At 38.2% G+C, this 12,600-nt stretch overlaps 1 protein-coding gene across 5 annotated transcripts in view; it reads right to left on the reverse strand.

The window, feature by feature from the left end:
• The window catches only part of PTPRK (protein tyrosine phosphatase, receptor type K), a 397,810-nt gene that overhangs the window by 168,566 nt on the left and 216,644 nt on the right, over nucleotides 1-12,600 (reverse strand). For all 5 annotated transcript variants that reach the window (XM_017829151.1, XM_017829141.1, XM_017829132.1 and 2 more), the window contains one exon: nucleotides 1,264-1,557. In XM_017829151.1, the coding sequence (XP_017684640.1) occupies nucleotides 1,264-1,557 (294 nt within the window). The remainder of the gene's footprint in view (nucleotides 1-1,263; nucleotides 1,558-12,600) is intronic.

A 12,600-nucleotide genomic window follows, 5' to 3' on the forward strand; every position in this document is an offset into this window, starting at 1 on the left:
AATGAGTGGTCATGCATGAAAGAGGTGTCCCACTGAGATATTTCACAAACTTGTGAAAAAACTATTTCATTTATATTTCTTATTCACATTTGCACACATATACCTGACGCACAGAAACCTGAAACTGCAGCTTTTCCTTCTGATTACTTTAATGCAATTTTGAATAGATGGTTTTCCGCACTCTTTGCTAAATCTAATATAGTTGCAACTTTAAAATACTGTCAGGCCCCAGAAGTCCTGAGAGAAAGGGGAAAGAAAACCCACAATTTAAGTTATGCTTATTTGTCTCCCAGTCTGAGATTCAAACCTGATTTTTCTCCCCGACAATTATGAGATATAGGTATTATCTTTCTCCTTATGAAAGCTGAGATTAAAATAACTTTAAGTATCTTTAGAAGGAACAGCATATAACACAAGTTGGCTGTGCTTAATCTTCTTGGTGCTGGCCACGCAGGGGCACTCTAAGAAACAAGAAGCAGACTTCAGGGCTCAGGAGCACATGATTTTGGTGATGGTAGTCAAAAATGGAGAAAATACTCTATTAATATTTGCAATTGTATTTTATGATTTAGAGTATAATAGAATATCTTCATTTTTCATGATGATGATGATAATGATGATAATAGAATATCTTGAGTTGGAAGGGACCCACAAGAATCATTCAGTCCAACCCCCAGCCGTGCACAGGACAGCCCCAAGAATGACACCATGTGCCTGAGAGCTGTGACCACTTCCTTTGGGAGTAGTCATGACTAGAGATTTTAGTATTTTTATTCTAGTTCTTAGAGATTCTGGCAGGCCATTTGTAACTGCTTGGGAAAAGACAAATTATGCAGAAGTACACTACATTTTTTAATACAATTTTATTTCTTAAACATATTTTTTTTTTACCATGCAAGTTCTCTTATGTGTAAGTTTATTTAAAATGTAAGTGAAAATATAAAGGTGAAAAAACAAGGTGGTCTGTACTTTCCAGAAATCACGAGATCTCCTTCCTTGCACAAGGAGAAACAAAATGCTTTCTTGGATTTCTAAAGTCCCATCTCCTAACCTGCCCTCCCAGGGTTAGCAAACAGCAACCTAGACAAATGACTGAAAAAAGCAGCTAATCCTTATTGGCACAGAAACTTGGAGATCCTGTGGGTGTGAAGGGAATCCTTAAGTTCTGCTACAAATTAATTGAAGCTAACAAGCCTGCCAATGGATTAGACCAATTAATAGACAGTTTTGAGGTTTTGTTCATTTTTTCAAAGTAGCACTCACCAGCACATTTGGTCCTGGTGATGAGCGGTGGTCCTGGCTGCCCAGTCCCACCTTCCCCTGGTCTGGTGAGCAGGACTCGAATCTCATATTCAGTGTCAGGGTCCAGGTGCCAGAGCTTGTATGTTGGTGCATTGACAGCGTGGGTTTCGGTCCAAGTCCCAGACGTCATTCGGTATTCCACTTCTTTCAGGATAATGGGTCCGTCCCCGATGATGGAGTTGGCATTCAACTGAATGAGCAAGTATGTAGGCCCAACGCCCAGCAGCTGTGGGGGTGCTATTGGCCGAGGTGGCTCTGCAGGGGAGACAAAAAATAAGCCAGTGATAAAACAAAAGCTGGAAAACCCACAAAGACGAGGACTCTTTACATAGAAAGTTGTCAGATTTTGGCCAGCAAAGATTCCAAAACTCAAAAGCATATTCAAACCAACATCAAAGGAGAAGAGCTGAGAAGAATTTCAGCTGATGGAAGTGAGTGGTGCACCGCTGGCATCTGCTTAATGCTATTTTTTCCATTTAAAAATCTCAGCTAGGGACCACGAAATCCTATCTGATTTATATATTGCTGCTTCTTAACATTTCTCTCTGAAAAAAAATGCTCTTTTATATAATTTACTATGGCAGTAACTTGAGATTTTCTTTTATTGACTGAAACTACATTTGTACTTTCCTTTTAGAAATAGTTGCAGTAGGTGATACACTAACTCTGCACAGAACATTCTTAAAAACTAGTATCACTGCAGTTAACTTGAAACCCACCAGATGCAGTTAGGGTAAAAGATACAGATGCCTATTACAGGCATTCAGAATACTCAGACTTGAGCAAAAATGCCAGGAGAATGACAAAATAAAGACATATGGCAACAACTTGAGTCTTCAGTAACTTACTACTGATTTTGAAATTAAAACAGTATGTGCTGCCTTTTGTCTTTCCCTGTTCTCATCAGCTTCTGCTTGCCTAAATATTTCAATGCAGCTGCAAAGTGAAAAAAGTAACCAAATGGGAAGGAGCGATCCCCCCTACCCTGATAAATGTTAACACAGAAACACTGCCTCAGCATGATTTTTTTTAAGAAACAAATCACAAGCAACATGTACTTTTCTAATAAAATGAATCCACTGATAAAGATGGAAGGTTCATTTTCATTCCAGATGGCTCATATTTCAACTAATTTGTTTCAGTTAATTAGGCAACAATGCTAAATTCAGTGCACACAGGGGTTTCACACAGCAGTGATGCAGAACTAACAGTGCAGAATCTCTGATCAGTTAGAGGGGATCTCATGGCCAGTACATTAAAAATAACATTTAGCCCCAGACCATAAGATTTCCTTAGAGGGGAACCCTTCTCATCACCATCCCCCCCACCCTCTCCACAACAGAAACTGAGACACAGAAGAACTGTACATATTCTGCCTGCTAGGAATGATCCCACTAGTGTCAATGACAGAGTTCATGGTGGGGGGTGGTGAACCTCCTTTGACATCCCATCTGCACTGCCTGGTGAAGTTCAGCTAACGACTCTCTGGTTCTGCCTTATTCTCTATATCCAACAGTAAAGTTTCCTTCCAGATGCCAGAGCTTGCTCTGAACAGTGTATTTATATTTGCTATATAAGCAACCAAGTTTCCCACATTTTGGCGAAAAAGGATTTCTTGCAGACTTTTTTCTAAATTAGCTGCGTCTCAAAACGCTCTGTTTGGAGACCAAGGAATCTGTGGCCATGCCATAGCAGCTGTAATGGGAGCTGATTTTCTCCTCCTGGACTGAAAAGCTGAATGCTCCAAGGTGTTTCCATTAATGGTTTAGGATATACAAAGCTGTAGAAAATATCTCAATTAATTATTAACATTTTATCTTGTTTTGGCAAGAAATGTGCATATGAATTTATTTAGATCCCTACCTGCATCAAAGCTCATAAATGCAGCTGGGCTTAATGAGGGTGGTTTATTTGCTGTGGAACTAATATATTAAATGTCAAACTAATGTATTCTAAGGTCAGTATATATTACAGAAAAAAACCATAATCGTTGATGAGCATGATGCATTACCGACTCCAAGTTATAAAACTTCTAAAACATATGGCTATGTTTAGAAGTATACACTTTGATTAAGAGCACAATTATCACAAATAAAACCTCACATTAATGAGACTAATATACCATTGCCTATTAAGTTTTTATGTTAAGAAGTAAAGCACATTCTTATATTAGCATACACATTTTGTTTTTAAGCTCTTGAGGCCAAGGAGACTTATTTATAAAGTCTCTTCCAGTTCAAATAAATTATGCATGAATTTTAATCAGTTAGCAAATGAACCAGTAATTGTTCTGCAACATTATTAATATTCTTCATAATACAATATACTATCAGAACCAGAGGTGAGGTGCAACCAGAAATCCCAAAAGTACACTAAGTATCAACTTAAGCATGCAATCCCAATATACCAGGATAAACTTTTCTTATGTTACCCAATTAACTTTCTATTAATTATTCTCATTTGTTATTCTACAACCACATCTCCAATTATAATTTGAAATCACATAATTTCTTTTTGTATATACAGCAACCTGAACTTTTAATGGTTTAAAAATCACCATTGATAACTAAAAAGACAGAACAAAGCCATTAATAATGTTTTGGTTGCCATTCCCATAGCAAATATCACACGCATCAACCACACTCTTCTTTCAGTGGGTTTTAAAACACAGTTTACAACTTTCAAGTAATTTTATGCTTCTGGCTTTTTACCCCAGTAATCTGGGTCCACCTGTAGTAAGTAATACAGTTTCAGAATGCCCTGAGAAGACAGTGTGCCAAAAATTAAAAACCTCTTATATGAGGCATGAAAAATAAAAGGAGATGTGTGAAAGGGAAGCCCAAGAAAATCACCCTCTCAGAAGTTTGTTCTGGCTTACAAACAACACAAAAACTCAGCTTCAGCCAAGACAGGTGATGGCTTAGATGTTAGCATTGCAGGAAGCTGAGGCTCACAAGGTGCCCACCACAACAGCCACCCTCCCGCCTGGCCCTGCTGAGGCACTCTGCAGGCAGATGGGCCCTACTCAGATGCATTTTGTGGCTTCCAGTCACCCAGACCTGAAGCCAGGTGGGGCAGCACGGTGACCTCCCTCCACCCTCACAATGCCCTGATCACTCCAACTAAACTGGAGAACTGTACTGTTTATTTCTACCAAAGAAAGAACACATCCCTCAATTATTATGAGTAGATGTGGTTAAGGCACACAGTATTCCTTGCAAGCAATTTTCCTTGAGCTCAGTTCCCCTTTTTTCAGCCATGAAACTCTATGAAGAGCCATAAAGTTCTAAACAATATTTTATGAAAAATTTCAACCCATGGATGGTTTAGCTCTTCAGTAGAACCACAATTTCAACAGGTATTTAAGATACACTAAACATTTGAACAAAGACCCTGCATGGTGAGTTTCATTTCTCCCTTTGCTTAGCACAAAATTTAAGATTCCTTTTCTAATGTAACTAGTTTAATTACTGATTCATTTTCTGACTTATTTTTAGCCAGTCCCTGAAGGTGTTAAATCTGATGAAACCTCTTCCGGTTTTCATAGCCACTAACATCTCTGAAAGACTATGGCAAAATACCACTTGTACATTTGCAAGACATTAAATAAATGAAAGCATTTTCGTTGCATAGCATGTTTCAGTATTTGGTCAGATCTGGTTTTGACATAAAATGCCCACAGCTAAGGTAATAAAAAATTAAGACTGACATTTCATCAGTACAAAGTTTCTATTCTGCTGAGCTACTAGCAGTACATTATGCTCACATCAGTATGTATATGACATTGTATATTAAATGTACTGTGATATTTAGGTACCTATGACTAGAATAAGCATGCAGCATCAACCTCAGCTGTAAGTATTCCTACGATTAAGTAGTTGTGTCATATTTTTATTATTAAATATTGTATAAAAATAATTACGCATTCAAAGACATAAAAAATCAACCAGAAAAGGCTCCTAGTGTTATTAGCACAGTAACTAATATGCATAAAACTTCCTATATTTTCAAGTAACATACGCATACTATGTGGCTTAATACTATTTACTTAGCCTGGGTGATGATAGTCCTACTACACTGCCCTCAAGGATTAAATACCTCCTAAGTTTAAAATAAAGAAAGGTAGTTTCATTACTATGGTAATCACGTCCTGTTAACGATCAGTTCGAGGCAGAAAATAAAAATAAAACTAAACCAGAATCCTACAAGGTTTTCCACTTTGGAGGAAAAGCTGATACTGGATGCATACCTGATAAAATCTTATTTACTTACAAGAGTCATGTTTTGCTGCGCATAACACGTACCAGGAGTCACAGGAGACTGTTGTCCTGCTCACAGCAGAAGGGACTGGGGAGGTGGGGAGGTGGGGAGGAGGGTGTTGGTCACCACACAGCTCAAACACATAGAATGGGTGCACGCCTTCATCCTTGCCACTCTCTGACCCATGCACGCCTTGTACAGTACCTCCACACATTATTGCTGTGCATTAATAGCCTGCAAGTTCCCTCCACTCATGAGCACAGTGTGTCTTCCCTCTGGTGTCAGCATGTTCAGCCTTCTCTGTGAAATGCTTCACACCAAGCTATACAGTTGGTATGCTGGTGAGTATTAAGTTATAGGGTTATGTGGTACATACAGCAGGGGTAATCATAATAAGCTTAATTTTTACAAGTATAGCAAAGCACTCATTTATTAAAAGAAGCCCAACATCAGCCTCACCTCTCCAGAAATTAAAATCGATGTGTCTTAATTACACCACAAACTATCAAGAAAGCTGGTCAACCAAAAGAATACAAATTTCTTTTAAAATTTGTCATAATTCAAAGAAACAAACAAATAAGGCCAAATAAATACAGCTAATACTGGATGTTCCAGGAAGCATAGCAGAGATGCCTCCACAAACAACTCAAGACTGACTCAGCTCTCACTTAAACTCCCTCTTCTAGGGAAATTTCTTGCAAAACTGTTTAAGTACATCTGCATATTTCTTACAAGTACTCTGGGTTTCTAGTAGAGTTCAGCTGAGGTTCAGTGCCTGACCCACACTGGCTATGTATAATTGGAACACAACCTTTGCCATGTGAAGGCCCCAGGGACCAGAGGCCCTAGGCAATGCAGTCTGAGACACCCAAGGCATGTAGAGTAAGGGGAAAGTCCCTACTGCCCAGGAACTGGACTGTGCAGAAGTGTGCTAGTACCTCTGCACTGGGCTCCAGATTGCAGATCGAGATGTTGTGGCAAAGCTGCATCAGAAGCCCCATGTCACAGGGCCTGAAGAGCATGGGGAAGCAGGCTGCCAATCCCTTGCAACACCTACACTGCATCAGTACTCTTCCTGTGCTGGAAGGTTACATACTGTTTTAGGGATTCATACCTCCTAAAAAATATTGAAAACTTGAAGGAGTAGAAATATTTGTTTAAGACTTGGAGAAAATGTATGAGATTTAGCAGAAAGAATTATGGCAGTCAAGTACTACTAGGAAAACAAAATTCTTTGTCTTAAAAGCTGGTTAATACAATGGAAAAAAAGAATTAGCAAGAAGCAGTAACTGAAAGCTTAAATTCAAATACAGTATTAAGCCACAAATGTACCAATGCAAATAGTAACTGAAGATCAATAACTGGTAATACTGTAGGAAATTCTGCATTCTCTGTCTGAGTGTTGTCCATCAAAGCTGGATATCTTCTTATAAATTATATATTGGAGGGAAAAAAATAGAAGATGATTCTAATATGTAAGGCTCCAAAGAAATACAACTGAAAGAAATTATGCGATTGTGAAGGTGGTAACAAAATGAGCTATGAAAAGTTTGAAGATAAAAACAAACCATGGAGGCTTTTAGCACAAACAATGAGGTTTTTAATTTTTGGAAAAAATCATTCCACATTATAGACTAGAAATATCTATTCATCTCTTCAAAATTTTTAGGAAGAATTTAAGACAAATAGGTTTATTTTGGACTCGGCTTGCTTGAAAGGACACCTGACTATCTTCTATGCTGACAGCAGCCTGACAAGACCTGCCACTCCTCAGCACCAATAACAGCTGTATTAACACAAACAGGGGACTTTGCCAGGTAAGTGGAAAAGTATTACAGAAAGCAGTACTTGCCTGATGAGAAATTATTCTACTCAGTTAAAACACAGGTTAATGCAGAGGACTGAGGGATCCCAACATGAAAGCACAGATCTGATGAGTAGTGGAGATATTATGAACCTTAAAGTCACAGAATTTCTCTGCAGTTTATTTTTAAATTTCCAACAAGAACTCAAGTTTTCTCTCTCTGTGCATGACAGACTACACTCACGGCTCAATCTATCACCCTATAAATGCCATCTCCAGTGAGTAGTTTGGTCCTTAATGGTTTTCCTGTATAACACATGGAAGACAAATAAAAAAAGCCCAACAGACTACGCATTAAATAGATTACCCAACACACTGAGGACAGTTTAATAATTGGAGTTGAGCACTGTACTTGGCTTCTGAAAAGAAGGAAATCAAAATAAAAACAGACCCAGCAAACAACCAACAAAAAAGCAGCATATTTTCTTTTTCTGCATTATTAAAAACACACCTCTAGATCTACATTGCTCCAAGACCTTCCAACGACCAATCAAGTTGGAAGTTCAATAAACCAAATTACATCAGAACAATACTAACTACCGAATTCAAAGCTGCAGACACACACGCAGCCTTAAGTGAGAAATGCTGTTATTAGGGACTTAGCTCACAGGATTCTCGCTTGCACACCATGTAGTGGTACTTGACCTTCTCACCTGAGCAGCCCACCTTATTCTTGTGGCAAAGGAGATGAGCAAGTGTAAAGCTTATTCTCAGCCAGACATACTCTACATCAGCTACATAAATTACTCCTGCCCAAAAGATGTAATGCATCTGAAAAACATCAGAATAAAGGAGGGGGGGCATAAGCAAGTCTTCAATTGCTATAGCGTTGCCCATGGAAAAGGGAGGGGCTGGCACAAGAAGCAGCTGCTACAACAGTCTCTGCTGTTTGCAGCCTGCTCTCAGGCTTTTTTTTTTCCTCAGAAGTTATACTTTTGTCCACTAACTTCCTACCCCCTCAGTTGGGTAGACTGTACCAATTACAGACCACCAGTTGGGCATCAGCTTCCATGACCTTAGCCATGCTTGGTCCTGTTCCCACTTTGGTGGGAACATCAGTGTGAGGCACAGCAGCAGTCAAAACCAGGTTTCATCAGGATGAGCTTGACTGCAGGCAGTGCATGTTGCAGAGGCTGGAGGAGGGCATGCTTCCTTAAACTAGCTGTAACACTCAACTCACAAAGACCTGAGAGGAGTTTTAGAATCACATCCACTCTCCAAAACCAAATGCTGGTTATAGATTCATACAATAAAAACCCCACCAGCTGCAAGCCCTTTAAAGTTCTCACAAGCCTTAATCATTTAATTAATATTTTCCAAAGCCCTTGCTTGGTTTCTCTATAAGTTCATAAACTCATTTACCATTTTTGCAATATATTTATTTGTTTCAGGTTTTTTTTACCCAGTGGTCAAAAGTGTCTCTCTGCTCATCAAGTTGAACTCATTTTAACAGGTGCTTTATTTTTCTACATTGGTAATTTTTTCCTGATAGAAAAGTTTCTATTGCTCCCATCTTCGTCTTTTACAGATAACTTGGAGAAAGCATTTATGGTGGGTTCCTGCAGCTCATGCAAGTTAACAACACCTCCTTCCAAAAGTATACTGAAGAGAAGGCAGTAAAAACATTATCAGCAAAGAAATGACTTAGACATATTACACTATGTAATAATTTTATGTAGAAATCGGTAGGTTTTTATAGTTAAGTGTTCCATATAGCTACAAGCTGCCTCTATATTTAAAAAACAAAGCAAAACAAAACAAAAAACCCAAACCAAAACAAAAAACATTTAAAAGCTAATTCAAACTTAGCTGCTGTCCTATGACCATAAGTGCAAGGAGAACCTTGAGCAGCTCGTGATCTAGTATTCTGCCACAAAGATTTTTCTCCAGCTCTTTTTTTTTTCATTTTAATTATGCTTATGCAAACTTACTTTCTGTGACTCCAGAAACATTATTTCTGTGACTTTAAAATAGAATTTATCACAACTGCACAGTATCTGGCACTAGTTGCTAGTCATGAGGTTGAGACACAATATCTACAAAATGTTACATTTTAATTACTAGAGTTAGTTGTCTGGATCAATGAACTCATTCTAAGCAATAGTTTAGTGACCAGGTCGTATCGAGTAATTTATCCAACTCACTTCAGGAAGTTTGCAAGACCATTTTCATTGTCTTTTATTACATGGAATGGGAAAACTGAAAGAATCAATTTTAAATAAACATTGAAAATATCTGTAACAGTGAAATTCAGGTAACTACCTACAGAACCAGTCACTGGAGAAAAAAACAGCAACAAACAGAAATGGCAAATTGAACAGTGAGCTCACAATGCTGGCTTAGGTAGGGTACTGACATATTTCACCATAATATCTCTAATTTGGGGTCTGCAAACAAGGGTAGTATGTCACAAGCTCACTTCAAGCTACTGATTTAGCTTTGAGCACCTAATATATCAAGTCTGTGCAGTAGGTACAAAAAAGTCTGCAAGCTCATGCAGCTAAAATATATCTAATTTAAGTGACGTGGCAGTTACTGACCACCTGAAGTGCTGAAATAGGAATTATTTCAACAGCAAAAACTGCTAACTTCTGCATAGTGATGTTATATCCTATGCATCACCATGGCATTTTATTCACCTTGATTTGAAACACCACCACATTCATTTTATTATCTTCCTTTAAAATAAAGAGCAGTGCACAGGTTTAGCATTGTCAGCAGAAACCATAAACAAGGTTAAGAACATGCCCAGCTTACATGTAAAAAAAAAAAAAGAAAGGTCTATCTAAAAATTGCACCATGTCATCCCCCTGCACAATTTATGAACAGAACACATGCCTATTTTCTGAATGATAGTAGGCCATGTTACTCTGGGAATCAATTAGAAAAGTATGACACAGTTTGTCAAAAAGACTTCATTGTGTTAATGACATTTATGCAGTACATTCCTAGAGGATAAATGAATAAATGTAAGAAAAAGAGGTGCCTGTAATGAGAAGACATTCAACTCTTAAAAAAAAAAAATCAGTCAGGATAAATGAGTCAGCTATAGAAATATCTCAGGCAAAGACTTGATCACAATGACTTCATTATCCACATGTATCAGTAATTCCCTTGAGGTCTCAATGTTGTGATTATTGTTGGAAAGAAATATTTTATCTGCTTCATTGTCAGGAACCAGCAGGTTGAGAACAAAACTGAATGCCTTCTTCAAAGTTGGTACTTCCCAAGAAAGAATTATTCTTAACTCTACAAGGTTTTGCAATGGGATATTTGATGATACTGAATTCCACACGCACATCCACATGCTGTCAGTGATGAGAAGGAATAAAACTAGAGATTACAGAAATGGTGACTGAATGATAAAACATTATTTTAGAGACTCCAGGATTTTCTCTTACAGTTATGTAACATGTAATGGGAATATATATTTATTTTCTCAAGTACTTGGATTATTTTTATTTAATTTTAAGTCTGAACTTAAAGTTCCAGTAAACTGAGATTGTGAAGATTTTTGCATTTGCATTGTTGTTTTATCTGTTGATGCTATACTCATGCTCACGTTCAGTTTACTGCCTAAACAAAACAAGCACAGATACTTTCTGATGGACAAAAGTTACAGTGACGTATTTATAATCAAACTCAAAAAATTCAAACACCACAACAAAACTAGAATATTTTAATAGAATTCAGTGAAGCAAACATACATAAATAAATAAATATTTAAAAAAAAGAGAGAGAGAAGAAAACAACTAACACATATTTACACCTCACTAGCTCTATATATCTATAAAACTTGAAAGCTAAAAAAAATTCATCCAGACAGCACTCTTCCCTGTCATGGAACTCTTTTGTATGCTTTATTTTGGAAGACACATTATAACCAGACAGAACCAACACAAATTTTTATCACCAGCTTTCCTGCATGCCTTTTAAATGACAGAGAAAAATATGTCGTGCTGTTGGGATGGTGTCATCGCGAGGAAGAATTCAAAACTGTATGGTGCTCCATAAATGCAATGATCTGTACACACCACTGTATCAGAAGCATATTGAAATATGAAGTACCTTCAGGTGAGAGGAAGAGCTGGCATAGCTTTGGTTTCCAAGTATCTACAGTTTTATTTAATAGTAATTACAGAAACTTCAAGCATGTAAGAGGTGAGTCGTGTACAACTGACCTTCCCAGTTCGCCCCATTCTCTGAAATAAACCCGCTCGCCTGGCACCTGAGATACCATTAGCATTCCCAGTACAGTTCACTGTCATGTAGTACCTGTGCACATTTTTAAGTATGATGGTCAAGCGCCTGCAAGCTGTCTGTGGCTACATGCCAGATCACTTGCTTGAGGTTGCTCCAACCCCACACCACCTTGCACTGTTCTCCCTCAACTTTAGTTGCCCAGCAGCCCCCTGGGGCCCTGCGAGAAGGTGGGATAAGGAAGGAAGGAAAGCAGCTCACACACTTATCGAGGCAAGACCCTTACAAATGCACAGGGGACAGAGGTGAACAGAAAACCTTCCCCTTCAGACTTGCAAGGCATTCTCCAAAGTTCTTCCTCAGGTATCCCATTTCACTGATGTTAAGCTTTCTGTCAGCACTTGAATACTATCATCAAAGGAAAAACTGATACAATTTAGTATAAAGGTTACATATTAATGATTATCTAAAGAGATTTTGTGCGTGCTCAGCCTATTCAAATCTATAGGGGGAAAATGACAGAATCCATCACTTTTGAGTAAACATATTTTTGAGGGGTCGTTTCCTTGCTCAAATACCTCTATTTCTATTAATAATTTTTCCTAAGACACATTTAGATGTTCCCACCAGCAATGTCTTCACATTTCTTATTACAGCATGCCCAAATACTTCTTGCCAAAAATGCCAGAAGGCAGCCCACTGGAATGACAGAGAAGGGGGATAATTTTAGGAGGCACTGAGACACTTCCCTTGATCCATGCAATGAACCAACAGAAACCAAAATGGTAACCCACTTGGTTAATTTTTACACCACAGTTTTACATCACAGATGTGAAATACACATCATCTAACACCCACCTCAAAGGGTAACCCTACTCCTCCACTTTCCACCATCAGTGTTGCTTGCAGTGTCACTTAACTACACTACATCCAAGGCAGTTTAAGTTTAAAATCGATCTTGTGGGGGTATACAT

Source organism: Lepidothrix coronata, unplaced genomic scaffold (genome assembly GCF_001604755.1).
Source record: "Lepidothrix coronata isolate B3197 unplaced genomic scaffold, Lepidothrix_coronata-1.0 Scaffold5, whole genome shotgun sequence".
NCBI classification, from domain to species: Eukaryota; Metazoa; Chordata; class Aves; order Passeriformes; family Pipridae; genus Lepidothrix; species Lepidothrix coronata.